Source organism: Apodemus sylvaticus, chromosome 10 (assembly GCF_947179515.1).
Source record: "Apodemus sylvaticus chromosome 10, mApoSyl1.1, whole genome shotgun sequence".
Lineage (NCBI taxonomy): Eukaryota > Metazoa > Chordata > Mammalia > Rodentia > Muridae > Apodemus > Apodemus sylvaticus.
Window position 1 is genome coordinate 35849595 of NC_067481.1, and position 22515 is coordinate 35872109.

Consider the following 22515-nt stretch of genomic DNA (forward strand, 5'->3'; position numbering starts at 1 on the left):
GATTAATATGTCACCATTGCAACTACTATAGTTGTCTAATATCTTTTAAGGATGGAGATTGTGTGTGTCGGGGGGTTGTTGTTGTTACACTGCTGCTGCTATTTGTCTAATCTATCTCTCTGGAATGGAGCAGTGGACTCAACTTTTCCATATACACCCTTTTCTGAGGTTTTTTGAACGTGACCCCTACCAGTTTGTCTTCTTACAAGTCTGCTGTTTCCAGCCAGAGGGGCCCATTTCTTGCTTTCAAATAGGATTCTGTGATGTGTCTGCTCACAGGGTTGTGTTCTCCTCAGGTCTGTTATTTCTATGGACTTGGTAAGGGGGGCAGGGAGGGCACTGTGTGGCCAGCCTGCTCCCTTGAAATGATGCCTTCTCTCTTCTATTTCCTGTAATCACTTTCTAGGATGCTTCTCCTCCACCAGCCTACCCTGCCTTGCAGCCCAAGGACTCGGGAAGGATTCAAGAGGCATTCAGTGCTGATTAGTTTTGGTCTCAGCTGCCCTTCAAGGTGAACTTGTGGGTATTGAAGTCATGAATCCAAAGCCATCAACGTAACCCATCCCTCTGAGGAGTCTTTTGCCCAGGTAGAGCCCAGCATCAATTTTGTGAAAATAGACTTTATTATAGTAAAATGTCTTTTTAAACAAATGCCCCCACCATCCTACACCCCTGGAGATCAGGGTAGGGGTGAGGATTCAATCAAACATCTCCCACCACAGCGAAGAAAACATGCAAAGAGACTCGCCCAGACAAGGGATGAAGGATGGGATGGTTAGAGTGGGGGACACCCCTACCCACTCTGAACAGAGAATGTATGAAAATAGCTGCATAAATCCGTCCTTTCCCTCAGTCCCTGGACCCAACAGGGACTGGAAGAAAATGAAGCAAGAGACAAGTTGAATCCAATGAGCAAAATAAGGCAAACCCAACTCCTGCTTTCTGCCCCCTGGTCCCCTGGGTTTGGGGGAATGGGATCATACAGAGGCCAGGTGGCCTGGGCAGGGAGGGGTGGAGCACTATGGGGCGGGGTCAGGCCCACTTTGGCATGGCCTTTCTCCTCCCCTGGCCTGTGGGTGAAGCAGATGGAGGCGCTGGACTGAGGCACTGAGTATGTACATATATACATGGCTCTGCCCCCTGCCCCGGGGGACAGGCCAGTGCAAACGATCCTTCAGGGGAAGGAAGACAGAGGGAGGACAGCCAGAGCCGTCACTAGAGTGGTGCCTGTCTCCACCCAGGGCTTATCCCTGGGGCAGGGAAGGCCAAGCAGGGACCTACAAAGCCGGGTAGAAAATCAGGAAGAGACTGGGACAGACTGGGACAGACTGGGAGGCCAGAGGCATGGGTCCAGTCCTGCTCTGACAGTGCCTTACTTACTCTGGGGCTCAGTGCCCTCCTGGAAGAGCCCATCTAGAGGACTCCTCACTAAGGATGCATGTGACCCCACCCTCACCAGGTCCCCTGAGTCCCTTTGAGTGCCAGTTTGCTCAGAGAACAGGAGCCAGGTTTCCCTGTCCAGCCACTGAGTTGATCTGGAGCGCTTCCAGGGTCCGCTTCTGCCTATAGGACAGATGACAGCCTCAGTCTTTTCTGGAGCCCAGCCTTTTGAGGAGTTCCTTTCCTTTGGCGAGGAGACCCTGCTTCTTCTCAGCTATGCCCTGCGACTCCCCCAGTTTGGTCCTGGAGGAACTTCCAGAGCTGAGGGCATAGTGGCAGCCCGGGGGCACTGGAGGCCCTTGTATGGTGATTCTAGGGTCCTGAAATGTAAGAAAGAAGGGTGAGGCTGGGGCCAGCTCCTCCCTCCTGTGCCTTTGCTCCTCTGTTCTTCTGTCACAGACCTTGCTGTTGCTGCAGACACACAGACACACAGATACACACAGACACACACATACAGATCCACACAAAGAGATACACACAGACACACAGATACACACACACACACACACACACACATACAGATACACACAAAGAGATACACACACACATACAGATACACACAGAAATACACACTCACAAGATACATGCACACAGACAGACACACACACAGACACACAAGACATACACATACAGATACATACACACATACAGTGCACACAGACACACAAGACATACACACACACATACAGATGCACACAGAGACATACACACTTACAAGACACATACAGATACACATAAGAGTCACACATACACACACCTACCTACAGATACACAGACAGACACACCCCCAAGGCACACGTGCACGGGCACTCACATGCGCGTGCACACACACAGCATGGAGGTGAAGGGAGATGATAATGAGAACCTGCGGAAGGACGGGAGTCCCATGGGACAGAGTCGAGCTCTGCTTTGTCACTGGTAGCTCTGGGTGTGCTCCCTCCCTTCCCGGGGCCTCCCTGTAGGTGCCAAGCTGACCCACCTTCTCACATGCCATCTATCTTGCTGCCCAGGGAGGAGGAGGAAAGACAAAGACACTTAGAGGTAGGAACACCCTCACAGACAAAAAGCCAGGCGCATCTCCATCAAGACAGTAGGCACAGTGCTCCAAGGTGTCTTTGGAGAACCAAGCCAAGGGGAGATGGTGAGGCTCTGCCCTGAGTGGACTCCCAGACAACCCCTTTCTGAGCACTGTCTTGATAACCCTCCTCCCTGCTCCATCCATAATGCTGAGTCTCCTCCTGACCCAGGCCCACCAGGCAGTGCTCTCTGGTGACCTAAGGGCAGGAAATTAGGCCAACCAGGTAATCACCAGGAAGCTATTCCCAAATGAACACCACCTGAACCTGGGCACAGCCTTATCACCTCTTGACAAACTGTGTCTTCTTTTTTCTCTCTCTCCAGCCCCCAATGCTGCCAAAAGCTTGGCAAGCTCCTGACCAAAACCAACCACAGAGCCCAGACTAGAGCCGAGGGACCAGGCACACAACCAAAGCTATGGCCGCCATCATGCTGCTGCTGTCGCCATCATGGGCGAACTGGCAGAGGAAACAAAAGGATATACAGAGGGCATTTGTCCGGTCCTAAGTGTCAGTAAACTTACAGCCAAGGCTCATGGCCACACCCTACCCTTTCCTGAGATGGAGAGGGGGCTAGGGAAACAAAAGAAGGGCGGTGGTGGTGCACGCCTGTAATCCCAGCACTTGGGAGGCAGAGGCAGGCGGATTTCTGAGTTCGAGGCCAGCCTGGTCTACAGAGTGAGTTCCAGGACAGCCAGGGCTACACAGAGAAACCCTGTCTAACAAAAACAAAAACAAAAAGAAGGGTTCACTGAGCCCCGAAGGGGAGGAGCTTGAAGATGCCCATAGATTTCCTCTATTCATGCTCTCCCTTTTATCCTCTAAGCAGAGAAACTTAGGAGACAGGCATAAAAGCAGGTGTCTAAGAGTCTAATAGGCTGAATCACAGAGGACCAGGGTGGGAAGACTATTATTACTGGTGACATGTCTGTGTCACTTCCCTGTCACCAATAGTAATCGCAATATTATAATACCACAGCCATATAGTATCATAATACCACTGAGTCATAACGTGAGTAGCACATGATTTCTCGAAGCTGCATGACAGAATATGAGGAGTCAGCTAAGGTGCAGTGTCATGTGCTAGGATGACATGCCACCCCACTAGCTGGGTAAAGGCAAGGCAGCGAGAGTGGAGGTCCCATACCCACACCTGGTTCATGGCACGATGTCCCTCCCCCACTCAGCAGCTCCATGTGAGGCAGAGTCTTGTGAGGTGAGGTAGGGATGGAGGTTACATGGAACATGGAAGCCAGTCCCCCACTTACATGTTGTTCTCTCTACACTATCTCCATCTAGCACTGGACTCTTCTCCTCCTCGTTCTCTGAGAACAGGGAACAAAGAGGGGAGACGGGTTACCCACCAACCGGCCCGCATGCCCTCCGTCAGTCACCGAGTGAGTGGCTCAGGTACCTGGGGGCGTCAGCTTGACACAGCCTTTGCGTTTGTAGCCACTGTGTGGCGTTTCTGGTTGAAGCTTGGCCCCTTCGAGGCCTTCCCGCTCTCTGGGTCTGGACACTTAATGACATTCCACCCCTCCCAAGGGGGCCCCACGGAAAGAGAACCCAAGAAGTCAGACCTTGCAGGGCAACTAGCTTCAAATGGTACCCTGGAGGCACCCAGACCTAGCAAGGTGGAAGTACCCTGAATAACCGGCTAGTGGCCAGGCCCTCCACTTGCATCAGCCCCTGAGTATCATCAGTTGGGTCAGATGGCCTGAGAAGCAGGGTCCCTGCCATCACTGATCTGCATATAGGAGGAAAGGGTGGCCTAGTGGAGCCCTTCTCTGCTGGGGCACTTAGTTTTCCCTGGTATCATAGTCAGGCCTCTGAGACTCTCCGCCATACTATCCCAGCCCCAGCATACCAGTGGGATAGAGATGAAATGCTGATTTGGTAGCCCAGCTCCTCACTGACCTGACCCTCAGCTTGAGATGTCCCAGACTCTAGGCCGCCTGCCTCAGGCCCAGGGCCTTCCAGGAAGTTGGATGGAACCAGGCCCCTTTGTCCATTCAGCTCCCCCTGAGGAGGAGATGCCGCTGATGAGACTGAGAAGTCCCCAGTCCCATCCCCTTGACCTTGAGACCCTGGGGAATTGCCTGAGGAACATCACCACTAAGGGAAGTAATCCAGCTCATTCCTCCAGCCTTCTGCCAGGAAGGCTTGCTCATATGCCTGCCCAGCTGGTGAACCGGACTACAGTACACCTTCCTTCCCCTATGAGGATCTTACATAGTAGAAACCATCGTCGTCCATATTCCCAAACACAGTAATGACATCCCCTGCCTTGAAGGGCAGCTCTGCCTGCGAAGAGAGCAAGAGACAGATGTCAGACCTGGGAAGGCCTTGCGACCCCACTCCCAGTCACCAGATGTCATCTGTGGGCCCTCACTTCCACATCCATATTGGGGGAGTTCTCCCGAGGGTTGTAGTCAAACGCAGCCACCATAGGTCGGGAGGTTTTCAGGGCAGCAGAATGGATCAGCTTAGGGGGACCTATAGCGGGAGGAAGAAGCTCCTGAACTCTTCTATACATTGTCCTCTATGCTGAAGCCCCATGGTCACCACCTCAAATTCCCCCACCACTCCACTGTCAGCACTCTTAAAGAATGCCGCCTCCCTATCGCACCCCTTCCCAGACACCCTTGCCCAAAGATGGCTCCTCACCTGGACAGAGCTGTGTAGGACCTTCCAGCTCCACTGTGGAGAGAATGGGCCTCTGAATCCTTCCTGCCTTTCCCTCTTTGTCCCAGGCTGGGGTGGAGTACAGACAGAGTACTCACCCTCCCATGAAGGACACAGGAGGAGAGATACTCGGGACATCAGCACAAGCCTTTGCTTCAACACTGAACTGAGACCCAGAGCCAGTAAGCAACACGCGTCAGGGTACACAGAGCCACAAGCCCCCACTACAGACGGCTGACGTGGGTGGGAGTCTGCTTTAATCCCCTCAACTATTCAAAATCCTGCAGGTGTCTCTTCAGAAAGTCACACGGTGCTGCCACACCCCAACCCACATAAAGAGTCATAGGTACCGCAGGATGTTGGGGTCTTACCTTTCTTGGACCGGCGAGGCTTGGGGGGAGGACCAGGTGTGTGTGCTGAGGAGTACACAGAGGGACCATTTCCTGATTGAGAAAGGCAGATAGATCTAAGAGAGAAACTGAGGCAGGAGTAGGGGAATAGGGCAGACTAGAGGCCTCTCCCAGGGCTCCCATGTCTGTTGTCTGGTTTTGCAATGCTGTGAACCCACGTAGGACCTTGCACACTAGGCAAGAGCTGCAAGCCATGCTCCTGTCCTCTGAGCTTTCTGAGCAAGCTTCTTTCCTCCATTTTATTTTATTTATTTTATTTTATTTTATTTTATTTGCATTTCTTACTCGAGTTCACTTAAGGACCTGCACCTCCTATGTGCAATGCGAGTTAAACTGACCCTCAGGACTTAAATTACAGCTTTGTAATCTCTTCAACAGGCAATACCCTGAGGCCAGCTGCAGAAAGACGAGGGACAGGACAAGGCGTGCCAGGCGTCGGTGGCTCCACTAAACTCAGGACCAATGAGGCACCTTGAGCCCTCACAGACATATGAACCTCTCAGGATGGGACTGGGTTAAAACCAAGAGTGGGTGGTAACAGGTGAGGAACAGCAGCAGGTCCTACCCGAGGCCTCGGTGAGAACATTTGGGGGCAAGAAACCCCGCTGGAGCAGCTGATGTCTCCCCGCTGGACTGTCCACAGTCACCTCAGCCACCATGTTGCAGGGGATGTAGCCTGTGCGGCCCCCACTCTCGCCCCGGTAGAAACCGTCAGCGTCTTTGTCTCCAAACACCTGGAAGTGAAGACCGGTTGTCTCAATACTAGTTCTGCCCTCTCCGTGCACCCCAGCCCTGATGCCTGGTGGCACCTCCACTTAGAACTGCAGAAGAATGAACTGCAGAAGAATGCTCTCTTCTGCAGACCAGAGCAGAGGAGAGAGCGAGCAGCTAAGACTTAGGACTAAGAGGAACTTGAGCAAGTCGCCTCTTCTGTACCGCCCCCCCAGGTTGCTGTCTACACGGCCTTTACCTCAAAGCACCCCAGACTGGATCTCTCCAGCCCCAGAGCATAGCAAACAGCCTTCCATCAATACTTGGGGGAATAATAAAAATGCTATTAATAACCAGCAGATAGTCCCACTGTGCTGACCAAATGGCAGATTGAAGTGCTGTGTGGATCTTGAGTCATTCACTCTGCAGGCCACTCTAGGAAGTCATAAGGACCATTCCCATTCTACCACGGAGGAAACTGGGGCCCAGAGAGGGTCTACAACTTATTCAAAGCTACACGGGCAAGCAGAAGCAGGGCCCAACCAAATCCAACGATTGGGCTCTAGAAGGCCATGTTCTCTGACCCTCCCTCAACCCTATGCAAGAGAAAGTTCAGAGAAGATTCTGGCTAGAGACTGGAGCTCTGGCCCCACAGGGTAAGTTTGTCACCTTGAGGAGCTGGCCCTCCCTGAAGGGAAGTTCCTCTTCTCCAGCATCAGGGTTTGGTGACATTGATACAGGGTCGTAGTCAAACAGAGCCACAAAGACCCTCACAGGTAGATCCTGATGAGGTGGTGCTTCTTGAGGGCTCCTTGGAGGGGCTAGTGGACAGGGTTAGGGACACATCAGTGACTTAGTGAGCTCCATCCAAAGTAGGGAAAAGTTTCCCTAGGTCCACCCTGCCCATAACTAGGTGCTCACCCAGCTCAGTGGTGCCCGACCTAGGCACCCGGGTCCCTCTACTCTGGGGTCCTCTCCGCCCAGAGCTGTCCTGCCCTCTGGACTCCCCAGTTTCTGTAGCCTGCAAAGAGAGGGCAACAGAGGGCAGAGGTGACATTCTATCCCCTGTGGTGGCCCATGCTCCCCGGCTCTGGCCCTGGCAGCAGCAGCAGCGTAAGCAACACATCAGAACAGGAGCACAGAATTCCTCTCCAGGGGTCTGGCCCAGCCTCACTGAGGCACCAGACACCCGCATGGTGGGAGGACAGGCGGAGGCACCCGGCTCCCCAATGCATGAGTGCAGTAGAGGGGCCTGAGATGGCCAAGGAGAGTGTGAGAGGGCAGTCTCCCAACAGCATCAGGGCTGGTGACTCTCTGGACATGGCATCACAGTCAAGTGTTCTGAAGACACAACTAGCTACTCAGAGGAAAGGGCCACCCTGCCCAAGATGGCATGTGGCAGGCAGCAGCCAGTGATAACAGAATAGTGTGCATCCCAGTTCCGTTCAGCAGAAGCAGAAAGCAGTGGAATGTAGGTGGGAGGAGACAGGTGAGGCAGCCCGGAGGCCCCGCCCCAGCTCTGCTGATGGAGGTGGCAGCGTGGAATGGGAGTGGCTGGTGGGCAGCTAGCAGAGCCACCAGGCAGCAGCAGGCAGGGGGCCGCCCAAAGCAGGGAGTGGGCACAGACCCGGGACGTTGACTCCTTGGTTCTGCCAATCGCACTGCGGCCTCTCCGCTCTGGTTCCCCTTTCTCCCAGGCCGGGAGGCGCAGGTAGGCGTTGGGGCCTGAATTGACCTTCGGAGGTCCCCTGGGCCTTCCTGCTGCCGCTGCCGCTGTGCCCCAGGCCTCCCCATCCATGGGATAGCAGGAGCTGCTGATGTTGACACCACCACTGCCCGCCTCCTGCTCATCCTCAGAATCATACTCGATGCTGATCTCCAAACACTTCGGAGAGAGGCAGCTGACCAAGCTGGATTCTGGAGCAGGGCCACGGGGACACCTCCGGGAAAGACCCGGCCGCCCTCTCCCACCGGGCTCCTGTCCAACCCTGGTGCCCTCAATCACAGGGAGGCTGCCCCTCTCCCGTGGAGGGACAGGCCGTGTAGAGGTCTGGGGCCCGCCATTGCCAAGAAGCCTGCTGCAGTGTTCTCGGGGGTCCTGAGGTCGCTTGCGGTTTGGGAGTTTCTCAGGGGAGCCACCTCCTCTCCTCCGGCTGTTTCCACCAACGACTCCCAGCACATCCTCCACGTGCTCCCTGGCCCCAGAGAGCTCAGGAGACAAGGGACACGGACCAGGTCCCTGGGGCTGACAGCCTGGCCCTAGCAATGCAAGTTCATGGGAAGAGCCGCTGGGCCCTCGTTTCTCCAGCTCCTCCTCCTCCTCCTCCTCCTCCTCCTCCTCCTCCTCCTCCTCCTCCTCCTCCTCCTCGGGGATGCTGAACAGCTTCTTGCTGCAGAGCTGCTGGAGCGGCAACTCCAGTATCTGCTCCAGGAACTCCTCGTCGCTGTCAGTCTCACAAAAGGGGTCTGGCTGGGGCTGGGAGTGAGGAGAAGAGAGCAGCAAGGAAGAGACGGCCACGAGAAAGATGAGAGGTCTGGGACCTTTGCCCTCGAACGAGGACATGGGGTTGGGACCGCACACCCAGCCCTCCCCTTAGCTTCCTGCCAAGAGGAAAGAATCAGAGGGGACAGTGGCTGGACCGAAGTCACACACATGTCCAGGCTGAAGAGAGGAGGACATAGATCTCTGTGGGGCAGGAGCATGAGGGAGCAAGCTGGAACAGTCAGAAAAGAATTCTCCATTCCCTGCCCTGAGCCTCCTAGCCCGGGGAAGGCCCTGTCTGAGACCGTTTCCAGGGACTAGGGCAAAGCATGAACCATGCTCCCCTCCCCCACTCCCTGAGGGCAGTAGCACTGCCTCTTCACATCTGCCACTTAGGACTGGGCCCAGGCCACACACCTAGACTTCCTGGAGCAGCTGCCCTGGGGAGTGGAGCCCAGCGGAGCCTGAGGTCTGGGGCCCACCAGCTTCTCCCCACCCCATTACCTTGGCTCCATTCTCCCTGACGCTGTTGCCAGCAACCTGCTTCTGGGAGGAACAGGGCCTGGAACCCAGCTCCTCTTCCTCTTCTTCCTCCTCTTCCTCTTCTTCCTGGATGTCTGACAAGTCTGAGTTGCGGCCGTGATCCGTGAGGGAATTCGCCAGGCGAACTCCAAGCTCTGACATGTCTTCTTTCTGGAAAAAAAAAGGGAAGGCAGCGTTTAACGGCTGCAATCATAATACTCAGAAGGCTATGGCAGGAGGGTGACGGCCCACCTAGGCTACAGAGTGAGTTTGGGCCAGGCTGGACTACAGAATGAGCCCCTGTCTCCCAATAGGAGTACCAAACTGTAAGAAAAAGAGCAGAGCTTTGAAGGAAAATCGGGAAGGGCTCTAGGAAGGGACAGCTCCAGCCAGGATCATAAAGGGTCCCTTGACAGAGGAGGAGAGAGTCATCCCAGAACCACAAGGGTAGGGGAGGAGGAAGGTAAGCAAGACAGGGTAGCAGGGAACAAAATCAAGGAAAAAATGTAACCAAGAGGCAGATACACAGCTCATAGGAAGTCCCCCAATCAGGCCAGAGCAGATGAGGAGCAAAGGAAGGGCAGCAAGGTAAGTCTTGACTCTACACAGCATGTCTCCAGCTCTACCTCAGATCTGAGTTTCAGCCCGGAGTCCAGATCTTCCCCTCGGCAGGCTGCAGAACTTGGCTCCTTCTGGGTCAGCTCTCCATGGGTGGAGCAAGGTGTGGGGCCAGCATCTCCTGAAGTGCACTCCACGGCCTGCTTAGCCAGGGAGGGAGCCACAGGGTCAGGGCCTTCCTGGCCCAGAGTTGGCTCCACAGCCCTCTTGTCTTCTGAGATGCTCTGCACAGGTGTCCCAGCCTCTTCCTGCAATGGATGGCATCGAGAATGAGTGCAAACTCCAACCCTTCCTTCAACTCGCACTTCAAGCCTCCCATTGCAGAGTTAAGTACCTGAGGGCAAGGGGCTGGAGGTTCCTCCTGGGATCCTTTGGACATCTCTGTGGAAAGGCTTGCAGGGGAATCTTGAGTTCCGTGGGGTACAGGATGCCGGAGGGGAAAGCTGGTATCCCCAAGCCCTGGGGAGACTGAAGCAAGGGGTGTTCTGACCTCTGGGCTTGGTCGTGGTGAGAGACAGGACGTCCTGGCTGGCTGGCAGGCAGAAGCCAGGGCTGGGGCAACGGGGGCCGGGATAGAGTCAGTGGACTCGCCATGGGGTGACATAGTGCGTACAGTCACCTCATGGCAGGCCTGCAGCAGCTGCAGCTGAGACACCTCCACCAGCACACTGCCTGCTGTGGGGGAAGCCACCTCCATGATCTACAGGAAGAGGGAAAACAGGGAAGGGAGACTAAGATAGCCAAGTGGAGGATCAGGATGGACGGCTGCTGGCATCCCGACAGCATTTTCCCAGGCCCCATTCTTAGTCCTCCTGACCACATGGCTTCAGAGTACAAGTATTTCAAATCTTTCATGGGCTGCCAACACCCACGCTCTTAACGGGTTTACTATACGGTGCCCAAAGGCTAGGACTGTACATCTTTGCCAGGCCAGGAAGACAGGCTTCTAAGTAAGCATAGCAAGGAAGGACCCACATGCTTCCCCCGGGACTTAACAGTTGGAGTCCCCAAGCCATACCTTCTGCCCATCAGCATAGATGGCGTAGCCTGTAACCCGGACACCATTGGAGGTACCAGCAGCATCAATGGTGACAGGGAGCCAACTGATCATCAAGATTCCAGGAGAGGGTCCTGGTTCAGCCTGTACATCCAGTGGAGCGTCAGGCAGGCCTGGGAGGGGTGGGGCACAAGAAGAAGCAAAGTAGAAATGACAGCCACATCCTTGAGAATGCATACAAAGCCAGTCTCCCTTGCCACACGCACTCTTGAGCTGGCCTCCTGGGGGGTTTGGGGACACCATTATCCCCACATACATACCTGCTGGAAGTGTGGTGAACTGCAAGGTAGCAGCTCGCTGCTCTGGCCTCTCCCAGCTTGGTTCCCAAGGCCCCTGAGATGGGATCTGAGCCTCCACTCGGGCTTGATAGAGTGTGCCAGGCCTCAGGTTACAAAAGGTTGCCCAGTAGGTGCTGGGGCGAGCAGGTGAGCATTCTTCTCCATTGAGGTAGATGGCGTGGGCCAAGTTGCTATTCCCTGGCACCCAGGCGATCTCAGCAGATGTGGCTGTCAACCTATGGATCCGTAGCTGGCTGGGTACAACCCCAGCTCCGGCACCCACAGCCAGACAACAGCGCAGAGGATCTGAGCTGCCCTTGCTAGTTAGGGCCTGGACAGACACATGGAGAGGCCCAGCCCGCAGGTCCATATTTTCAAGCACAGCTTTGGGGGGCACACCAGGCCCCAAGGCCTGACGAAGTTCCCCATTGACAAAGATATGGAAGCCACGTAGATCTACTCTCTCAGGAGGCAACTCCCAAGCCAGCACCACGCTGTGGGCTAGCTGCTTGAGGACCGTGATATGTCGGGGGTAAGGCACAGCCAGAGGCTCGCCCAGTCCCTCTGGTGGGGGGCTCAGACAGAGTTCATCTCCTGCAGCCTCCTCCTCTGGTCTGGGTTGGCTACGTCCCCCGCTGCTCTGGCCCCCACTACTGCAACCACCCCTGCCTCCACTCAGGAAACTGAGTTCAGGGCCGGAGCTGTGCGATGAATCGGCCAGCTCCCGAGGGAGGGTAGACAGAAGGTCGTCATCAGACACACGCTCTACAAAGTTAGAGGGGACCAGGCCCCTTCTGCCATCCATGAGCTCCCCTGTTAGAGAAAGGGTGGGGGGTGTGGGGGGAGCAGGGGAAGGGAAGACAGAGAAGAAGCAACTTGTTTCTCAATGGCTACTTCATGAGTATCTGATTCCAGCCAACCTTTAACCACAGGTGATTTTAAAATACAAGGGCAATCAAGATTTTAATTAGAGAGCTACTAACTGCATTTGTGGGTGTGGTGTCGGGGTTTGCATCCCTCAGGACATTGCTACTTAAATCTTACTGTGCATACGGACCACTTAGAAAACGGATCATTAGAATTCAGATTCTAAAGACGTCCAGTCTGGGAAGAATTGAGTTTCAGTATTTCTTTGCAGCAACCAGGCGATGCTGGCACTGCAAGGACCTGGGAGAACATTTGTGTCCTAAAGCAACGAATACTGAACTATTTCTAGGAAAAATGTCATGACGTATAACCCACTTTAAAGTAGTTTTTTTTTTTCACTTACATACAGATCAAGAAAACATGGCAAGGTACAGACAACTGTACTGGGGACTGAGCCAATAACTTTGCACATGGTAGGCAGGTGCTCTACCAAATGAACCACACCCCTACCCCTCTCAATGTATTCTACATATTTAGGAACTTTCATATTAAAAAGCTGAAGTATCTGAGTATATGCCTATAGTCTCAGCTCTCAGCAGGTCAAAGACAGGTGGATGGGAAGTTAGGGCTCACCTGGATTACTTAATGATATCTTATCTCACAGTGATATCATATCTCAAAAGTGAGGGTGGCTCACGAGGGGCTATAGAGGACTCAGCAGTTAAGAGAGCTGGGTGCTCTTCCAGAGGAAGCACACACACACACACATACACACACGGCAGCTCACAACTGTCTGTTCTAGGGGATCCAACATCCTCACACAGATGTAACATCAATCCACAGAAAAATAAAATTATCATTTCGCCAGGCAGTGGTGGTGCACACCTTTAATCCCAGCACTCAAGAAGCAGAGGCAGACAGATCTCTGTGAGTTTGAGGCCAGCCTGGTCTACAGAGAGTTCTAGGACAGCCAGGGTTACACAGAGAAATTTATCTTGAAAAAAACCAACCAAGCAAGCAAGCAAGCAAGCAAGCAAGCAAGCAAACAAACAAACAAACAAAAAAACCCAACTCATCAGTTGCCTCATCAGTTAAGAGCATTTTCTTACTCTTGCAGAGGACACAAGTTCAGTTCTCAGAAGCCACAATGGCTCCAGAAAATCTGATATTATCTTCTGGCCTCTATAGGCACTCACATACACGGTCCTAGGCACCGACCCCAGTGAGAACAAAGATCAAAACAATCAAATAAAGAGATAAATTAAGTACAGTTCTCCTGGCTGTCATTAACCTAGCTCTTTAGCACCTACCTTTATGCAGAGGTTAGGGTTAGGAATACAGACAGGCTCAACACACCCAGCAACTGCTCCTGGAGCCCCAGGAAAGGAACTAGGCGGGCTCCAAAGCTCTAGCTGTTCACTCAGCTCTGACCCATTTCCTACATCTCTGCACACAGACGTGGTCTTTGCCATGTTCCAAGCACGCCTCACTCCAGAATCTAACTTTCCCACTGTCAGAGAATGCAATTTGGAGTGCCAGCCAATAGGAGTGTAGAAGAGGCTCCTGTGACCACTCCTTCCTTCTGAAGGTTCTACCAGCTGATAGAGCCTCTGAGACATCTGTCTCAAGTGTGTGCTGAGGCCTGTGGCTGGCTCCCTTCAGGACCTGGACAACCTCCCTGAAACTCAGTCCGGCCCTGTCCCTGACACCTACCTACCACCTGCTCAGACAGACCATGTGGGAGCCATGGGACCCCTTCTCCCCTTATCTGACTGGAGTCCAGCACCCAATGCAGACAGATGCCTGACCATAACCCTTGCCAATGTTCAACTCTGCCATTTTCTGCCTATTAGCAGAAAAATGAATCTAGCCAACCCTGGCCTCCTCCACTTTCTCTTTCCCCTCTGGCTGTCCCGAATCTCAGAGCATCCCCTAGCTGGGCTGGATTGAGTGTGCCGAGGAGCGTGACAAGAAGGACCGAGTTCTTCAGTAGCAGGAGAATGGGCAGAGTGATCCCTACAACGGCCCTACCTTCAAAAAAGCCATCTTCATCCATGGTACCATAGACGTAGATATACTCGCCGGCTGTCAGCGGAAGCTCGGCCTCTGGATTCTCATTGGGACCCTCAAAGGGGTTGTAGCTGTTGGGGTAGTAGCAGAGGAGGAAAACCACACTAGCTGACATCCCAGCTCCACACCCAGCTCCTCACCGTCACACAGCAAGTCTTTCTGGAGGTGTGGCTTCTACTGTAGCCAAGTTGAACACTCATGGTACCCACCTTGACTCAACTATGCTATAAGCACAGCGTCCAGCCAGGACCCATGTACCACCCTCCACTACATCCGGGGGTCTCCATCTTCATCCATACCTGTCCTCTATGCACCCCAGTTCTGAGGGTGGCAGAGCGGGTGAGAGGGACCTACCTATAACGTGCTAGGAAGACCTGGATTCTGGCTCCTCCTGAGTGGCTCTCCGGAGCTGCTGGGAGCAGGGACACACTGTCGACTTCCAGCTCCTCCACCTCACTGGCTGTGTCCACCTGGGGCAGGAAGAAAGAGTTGGTTCCTCTCAAAGGTCTAGGGTTCAAGGTCCAAGGCCAAAGACACTGCAGGCAGAGTAGCCAGGGCTTTGAGAAGGGGTTATAAAATGTCCCCTGCAAGGCCAGTGGCAACAAGGCCTGGAATTTCCTAAATGAGACTTGAGACAGAAGGTCTGTGAAGCACACAGCTGTCCTAGTCTACGGGTGTGAGGACAACTTGGACCCTTCTCTGAGTCTTTGCTCCAACCCAGGAAATAAAGCAGGTCAGAGGAGAGCAGGCATCTGTGACAGTTGACTCCCTAAGGAAGAAACTCAGCAAATCACCTCATTGTAAAGAACTAGAAGCAAGAAGGAAGACACTTCTTTATTATTCAGGTGACTCTACCTCCTGCTTTAACCCCACTGGAACTCAGATCTTAGGATCCCCTGAGGCTAGCCCAACACCAGGGCCATCATTCTCTCCCACCAGGGGGCAGCAGAGGCCTAGGGCTGGGTTCTACCACTTTCTGAAACTCCAGGTCAGGAGTTCTGCTTCTGGCCTGTCCGCTCGGCTTTGCAGGGTTCATCAGTAGAAAGAGCGACAGGGGGATGAGAAGAGCTGTGGATGACGTAATAACAACCACAGCCGCCATACGCCGGGCATCTCCTGGTGCCCTCATAACAATCTTACAAGGCAGGTTTGTCACCCGCAGTGTACAGATGGGGAAAGCCCAGAGACACCATGTGTGATGTTCCTAAGACAAAGCTGAGATCTGAATCCAGAGACCTACACCCTTCCTCACTTAAGCAACTGTTTCCACTGCGGTCCTGCATACGAACAGACTCATTATGTGAGCCAGGCGCCAAACTGTCTCCTCCACCAAACTCAAGACTCTAGGGCCTCTCTGGACTCCAGAGAGGTACTGACTGCTGGTAGGCAGGCCCTGGAGAGCAGGCGCCACCTGAGTTCCTGCCCATAAAAGGAACCCACAGGCCTTCTATACCCTAGCTTGGGATCAGTAACCTTACCTAACTCCCTTCACAAGAGGTTGGGACCTACCCCTGACCCTTCCCTAAGCCAACACCCAAGCCCAAAGTCCCTGGTCCGGCACTAACCTCTGGTGTGGGGCATGACTTGGGGCTGTTGTGGATGGACTCTGAGCGAGAAGAATTAGAAAGAGACTCCGCCTTCTTAGATGTCCTTCGAGGGACTCCAGTAAGGGTTGCAAGAGCAGACTCAGAAGATTTGGGGGTACAGCGTCCTGGGGAGCCCGGTGGGAGGTTGAGATCTAAAGAGAAGATGCCAATGGGTTTGAGATCTGTGGTCTGAGGAGGGACTGGGGAAATAGGATGGAGCTTTCTGGATATGGGTGTGCGGCCTTTATTCCCAGATTTATTTATTTATTTATTTATTTATTTATTTATTTATTTATTTATTGGTTTTTTTGAAACAGGGTTTGTTTGTATAGCCCCTGGCTGTCCTGGAACTCACTCTGTAAACCAGGCTGGCCTTGAACTCAGAAACCTGCCTGCCTCTGCCTCCCAAGTGCTGGGATTAAAGGTGTGCACCACCACTGCCTGGCTATACCCAGATTTCTTAACAATAAGGGAAATCTTGGAGGAGAAACTCACTGTGAATCATATATATCAGAATCCTCAGAATGCTTGATGAAATGCATTGAGTTCTTCCTGCCTCATGGCTTAGGAAATGATCTCTTAGAGAGGTTAAGCAACGTGCTAACTCCAATTGACTGGTAAGAGAGTGGAGCTAGGGCCACTACATCTGACTGACCTTCAATTCTCCACTCTTCCTAAGACCCTGACCAATAGGACTCACCTCCCAGTTAGAGGCAGACCAGTGGCCTGAGATCTTGGATTTAAGATGTGTCTTTAACTTGCTATGTGACAGTGGTGGCGCATGCCTTTAATCCCAGCACTTGGAAGGCAGGGGCAGGTGTATTTCTGAGTTCAAGGCTAGCCTGGTCTACAGAGTGAGTTCCAGGACAGCCAGGGCTACACAGAAAAACCCTGTCTCGAAAACATCAAAAAATAAAAACTTGCTGTGTAACTTTCTATGAGTGACTGGTCTCTAATCTTGAATTCCTTGCATTATACAAAGATCTGAGGATTCCAGACCGGTGTCACTAGAGAACCCCTTACCTTTGGAACCTCTTACCTTTGGGGCCGGACCCCTGGCAGGGCTGAGGGGTAGAGCAGCAGCAGTGGGGTGGCGGATGGTCCCCAAGGGCATTACAGCCAAGTGCTGAAGTAAGCAGATCCAGAGGGCCCGGGTGCAGACGGAAGGCCTGCAGTTCCTGAGCCAGAAGGCTGAAGCGCTCAGTTTGGCTCCGACACTGGCCTTCAAGCTCTCGAACCCGGGCCTGAAAACAAGACCCATTATGATTGTCTAGGCCTAGCAGAGCCGTATAGGGCTAGCCAGCTCTACATAGTGCCACAATGGGCCTTAGTTTACACATGTGTTTCCCCCAACCCCAGCCTGAGCACCAACTCTCAGACCCAGGCTGGTGACACACTTGTCTCAGAATACCTATAGGCCAAAGGGATCTCCTCCACCCATCACCACCACCAACACAAACTCAGGAGTTTTCTTAGCTCTGTGCCTTGTTATTGTCCCATAGGCCTCAAAGGAGTGGGCAAGAAGTTCCATGGGAAGTTAGGAATGTCTTTGGATAGAACAAGCCAGCTCTCATGACCTTTTCTCAATTACCAGGCAAGTCTCTAGATCAAGGGCTCACCCACTGACAGTGTCATAAGGAATGCTGGTCAGTGGGTGATGAATGTCCTCATGGTCTAAGACAACGGGCAGGAAGGCCCTGCATCTGCCAAACTCAGTAGCAGGTTTGGGATAAGAACAGCCCACGTGTCCTGTAAACTCCCTGGCCTATCTCTGGAGTCTCTGATTGGCCATCAGTGATGGCCCCTCTGTTGGATATCAGAGTTGGTCCCTGGGGGAAGAGGTATGAGAGGGGTGGGAAGGGGACACCCAGGATGTGGAGGGCATAAATAGACTGTACCTGCATGGAATCCAAGGTAGACTGGTGAGGAGAGAGAGAATGGAGAGAAGAAAACACTTAGTTCTGTGGGTCAATAACCCAGAGAAGGAGGGAAATGAGGGGCCTCTGACAGACGGATACCACCCTGTCAGTGCTGTGAGCCAATAAGGATACAAAGGACATTTCAAAGGGAGAGCAGCTTCTGAGATCAGCAGCAATGGGTGACTACTGCCACGAGACTCAGGACCCCTGGCCCTGTGTACCCAAGCCTAAAAATAAAGGCGATTCGGCCAAGCCTCGGAGCACTAAGGGTCCCCCTTCCACTCCCCCCACTCCTGCACATTACAAGGCCCCTACCTCCAGTAGCTGCACGGCTCCCTCATGTTCCCTCTTGGCTTCTGCCTGGGCCTACAAACAGGAAGAGGCAAAATGCTAGGCGGGAGGCTTACACAGCAGACCCAAGGTGGACAACAAAGATGTGTGAGGGAGGAGAAGAGTGAGAGGCAAGAAAGACAAGGGAGACACAGAGGGAGGAAAGGAGAAAGAGTCTGGGGAGCCTGGAGCCACAGGGTTTCCTCCAGACCCCTACTCAAGCTATCCTTCAAACAGGAACAACCTCCCCTTCTGGTGGATGAATCTATCCAACCTGTCCATGGCGCCTTCTGAGCCTCTATTCCCTGACTCCTGTCTTCTAGCCCTTGGAATATCAAGGTACCCCTGGACACAAGCCATTTTATCCTCTCCGCTGTCTTCTGAACATCTTATTGATGGCCTCAAATACCCACAAGGTCAATCTTCCCATAGCTCAGGTCCAGTTGTATGTGATATGTCTGTTTGAACATTTTTATCATATCCCCAAAACCTACAAAACTTTAGACTCGAGGTGCCCTGTCCCCCAAAGTTGTTGCCCTGTCCAAATTAGTTTTTGCCGACCTGACCCAACCTGGAGTCACCTGGAAAGAAAGATTCTCAGTTGAAGGGTTGTCTCGATCAGATTGGTCAGTGGGAATGCCTGTGGGGTGCTGTCTTGATTGCTAGTTGATGTAGGAGGCCCAGCCCACTGTGGGCGGTGCCCTCCCTAGGCAGGTGGCCCTCAGCTGTATAAGAAAGCTGGCTTAGGGCTAGTTGGGGTGGTACACACCTTTAATCCCAGCATTCTAGAGTCAGCGCCAAAAGGAGCTCTCTAAATTCAAGGCTATTCTGCTTTACATAGAGCATTCTAGAACAGCCAGTGTAATATAGTAAGACCGTGGCTCAAAAACAGGAAAAGAAAGAGAAAAAAAGGAAAAAGAAAGCTAGTTGAGCATAAGTCATTGGGAAAACCAGAGAGAGAGAGAGCCAGTAAGGAGCATTCTTCCATAGTCTCTGCTTCAGTTCCTGCCTGGACTTCCCTCAATGGTGGACTATCATCCAGAAATGCATAATTAAAATTAACTCTTTTCTCCCCTAGCTTGCTTTGGTTATGGTGTTTGTCGCAGCAACAGAATAGGTTTTCATCTCCCCATCCCAGCATGGGAAGGGTGAAAACCTAGTCTCAGGATTCAAGTAAACAAGGGGTGACACAACATGGGTCTTAGGTTTCATCCCAAACTATATTTCTGGTCCACTCACCTATCTACTCACCCACCCCCCCACCCCCCATTACTTGCACCCTCCTAGATCACTGTCTCTCGGCTCTTTCGTCTGCTAACCTGCTGGAGGCCACGCCCAGTACCCCTCCCACCAGCACGGATTTTGTGAAGTTAGGTGTTTCATGTCACTTCCTGTATGGAATCAAGCTTATTTGTTCCCTTTTATTTTCTAAGACCGGGGTCACACCACACCACCCACACTGGCCTCCAATTGGTCACTCCAGTGTTTAGCACATGGTAGTGGGTAGATGAAAAAAATGCTTATTGGATGAGCAGGTGGCAGGGCTGGGGCTCAGCCACCCAACGTCCCTGGCTCCTGATCCCACCTGCTGCAGCCTCCGGACCTCTTCCTGCTTCTCCTGCAGGCTGAGCCTCGCCTGCTCATGTTCCAACTCCAGCTGCTGCCTCCGCTCGGCCACCTCCCGCATATGCTGAAACACAAGGCGGTGTGGGTCAAGGCCAGAGCCTTCCTACCCCACCATTTCCACAGAAGACAGAAGACCAGGTTACCTCAGCTACCACCTACTCCAGATACCCTCTGTGAAAACGAAACCCTGAGGTGGAAGTATCAGAGGCCGGCAGCCCCTGACCTCCCTCAGGCCCAAAAGCTCCACTCATGGCTTCTTGCCCCGCCTTCTCTTTCTGCCTCTCACCTTCAGCACCTGCTCCAGGCTCTCCAGCTTGCTTTGCAGGCCCTGGCTCTTACGAAGGGCTGAGTCCCTCTCCTGTGTCACCCCCAGGAGCTGTCCCTTCAGCTCTGCATTCTCCCACTCCACCTGGAGAGAAGGCACATGGACAGGGAGGTGGGCGTGTAAACTTTGTCCCTCGAGCAACTAGCCAAGGGATGGGTGGACGGTCCCCTTCAAACTCCACCCTGAGAGGAGACCTTCAGGCCTCCCTGAGGCACAACTCTCTCCAGAGACAAGGCAGACACCGAACCTGCTCCTTCTCTGTGGCTCTCCCACTGAGCCGAGAGTTCTCCTCCACCAGGCGGGCATTTTCATTCTGGGCTGCCCTCAGCTGTAGTTCCTGTGGGGAGGAGTCACACGAGTGCTGAGGAATGGGCTAGAACCCCCTTTTCTCAGTCTCTCATGTTAAGGGATCCTCCCTCCCAGGCAAGGCCTTCTGTGGAGACCTGGCATGGTCAGGAAAGGAATGCAGGAGAAGCTGAGGGAGAAAGCCTGGGAGAAAGAGGGAAACCTGATCGTGGGTGACCAGAACTTACCAGCTCCTCACATCGCCTCTGTTTTTTCCTGGCTTCCTGCTCCAGGCTCTCACATTTCTTTCGCTTCTTGCAGAGCTCAGACTCCTGCAGGGTCAGAACCGAGGGCATCTCATGGGCAAAGAGGTACAACTGCCCAGAGCGGGCTGCCTCCGGCCGTCGACCTAGGACTTACCAGCTGCTGTACCCTTTGCTGTTTCTCTGGTTCCCCTAGGACCACCTGTGGGCTATCCACATCATCCTGAAGAACGGCCTGCAAACATCCAGGAGCAGGGGCATGGCTCCAGAGAACACAGCCTCAGAGCAGCCTGTCCCCAAGCTAGCCTGCCACGGGAAGATCTCACCTCATGACTGGGTCACCGATGACATCTCTACCTAGGGAGTTGGTAAGGGGTGCTGTCTGCCCGGCCCTCCCAACATCTCCAGCTGACGTGGAAGGGTAAAGGTTGCAGCTCTGTATCTGTGAGTCACAGTGCTTTGAAATCCCAGGCCCCATGTATGCCCTGGGAGATGGGTCCTTTATCCAGGCCAAAGCTTTCCCGTTTTAGCTTCCAGCAGCCGCACTGTTCTGCACTCAATAACTGTCCTGGATGTCCTTCAGTGACTGGCAGAGAAATTGGGAGGCTGCTCGGATCCCCAGGGATATATGGTGTTCTTAGAGCTAGGGTTCTGGGTCATCCTGTCTGGACTTGGCCTAGAGTAGTGCAAACCTAGCCAGACCCTCCTGGCTTCCGCCAAGCCCGCCCCCATCAGCTTCCCATTTATTCCTGCACCCTGACCTTCGTGGTCACTATCAGGTCTTCCTCCCTTCCAACCTTCTTTCTAGGAGGCTAACGCTGCCCACCTAGGACGGTGAATAGAAGCAGGCCCCTGGGTCCTGAATATGGGGTTCAGGCCCTCCGGGCAGAAGCTATCTAGCCCCTCACTCAATGAAGGTCTCCCGTACCTGGAACTGAGTCGTATGCACCGCCCCGCCGGGATAACCCGGGCCAGGCCAGGCCGCCGGGCGGACGCTGAAGGGGGCGTCCCCGCTCTACCGCAGCTGCGGGAGGAGGTGGTGCGGGCTGGGCCCCGGGCGGCTGCCAGGGCAACCAGGGATTTGCGGCCGGGCTGTACCACTATCGACACGGCAGGGGCGGCCAGGCTGGCCCGGTGGGGCACGGGCCTGCGAAGGGAGGAACCCCGGAAAGCCCCCAGGGGTAGGGCGCGGCGCGGGAGGCTGGGATAAGTCCCTGTTCCCTAGTGAGGAAGGCTCAGTAGACCCTGGGAAAGCGTACATTTCATCACGGGGTCCCCATCAGAGTATCCGGCAGGGGAAGATTCCCGGATCGCCCTGACCCCCGCATCTGAGCACACTCACACACCTGCCCTTGCGCAGGCGCTCACCTCTCCAGGGGCTCCGGGGGCCGGCGCCCCTACTCTGGAGGGGGCAATAGGACCCGGGAACCGGGCAGGCCGGAGCGGCTCCCGCTGACTGCGCAGGGCGATCTGCCTCTGCAGCCGCAGCACCTCCCGTTGGGACTCGCGCAGCAATCGGTCGAAGTCCCTCATATGCAGCCACTGGGGACCTTCCTGGGGTGGGGCGACCAGGAGACGAGTCAGTCCTAACCCGTTCTTGGCCCCTTGATCACCTCCAACACTGCCAGCTCTCTACCGTACTGGGTCGGTTTGGCTGCGCGGGAAAGTGCGCATCCTCCCATGCATATATATATGGTTGGTCATATATAAGCATGAGTATGCAGCTACATGCCTCCCCTGGCCCGTGGGCAGACATTCACAACAACTTGTTCACTGGGCGCTCGCTGTGTGCATGCACTGTGCTAAATGCCTCGTGAACAATCCTTCACACAAGTGTGAACTATGTGTGGATTCCTACAGACAGATCCACTGGCACACACTTTCAACCCTGAAGCATGGAAATGTCCAGGTCTGGGACTCATGCTCCACCCCCTTTGGTTCGGGCGCCTTCTCCCCACTCCCACC

The 22515-nt window shown here is 53.9% G+C and overlaps 1 protein-coding gene across 1 annotated transcript; it reads right to left on the reverse strand.

The window, feature by feature from the left end:
- Nucleotides 1-642: 642 nt before the first annotated feature.
- Tspoap1 (TSPO associated protein 1) lies at nt 643-22094 on the reverse strand. The gene is made up of 27 exons (XM_052196856.1): nt 21919-22094; nt 20708-20785; nt 20536-20619; nt 20250-20339; nt 19964-20086; nt 19637-19741; nt 18037-18087; nt 17701-17721; nt 16842-17046; nt 15782-15954; nt 14571-14686; nt 14178-14287; nt 11262-12092; nt 10963-11114; nt 10279-10644; nt 9953-10192; nt 9309-9497; nt 7950-8798; nt 7244-7343; nt 6992-7143; nt 6177-6345; nt 5573-5644; nt 5184-5216; nt 4909-5012; nt 4749-4820; nt 4434-4538; nt 643-1760 (listed from the first exon to the last, which is right to left on the reverse strand). Exons 1-27 carry the CDS (start codon nt 22081-22083, stop codon nt 1584-1586), a joined length of 4932 nt encoding a protein of 1643 aa, XP_052052816.1. The 5' UTR covers nt 22084-22094; the 3' UTR covers nt 643-1583.
- Between the last annotated feature and the right edge of the window lie 421 nt (nt 22095-22515).

Coding starts and splice junctions, on each gene's coding strand:
- Tspoap1 (XM_052196856.1), bottom strand. CDS start 22,083: ATGAGGGACTTCGACCGATTGCTGCGCGAGTCCCAACGGGAGGTGCTG. Junction 10,645..10,962: donor TCTATGCTGATGGGCAGAAG/GTATGGCTTGGG, acceptor CTCTTCCTGTAG/ATCATGGAGGTGGCTTCCCC. Junction 7,344..7,949: donor CCAAGGAGTCAACGTCCCGG/GTCTGTGCCCAC, acceptor CTCTCTTTGCAG/GCTACAGAAACTGGGGAGTC.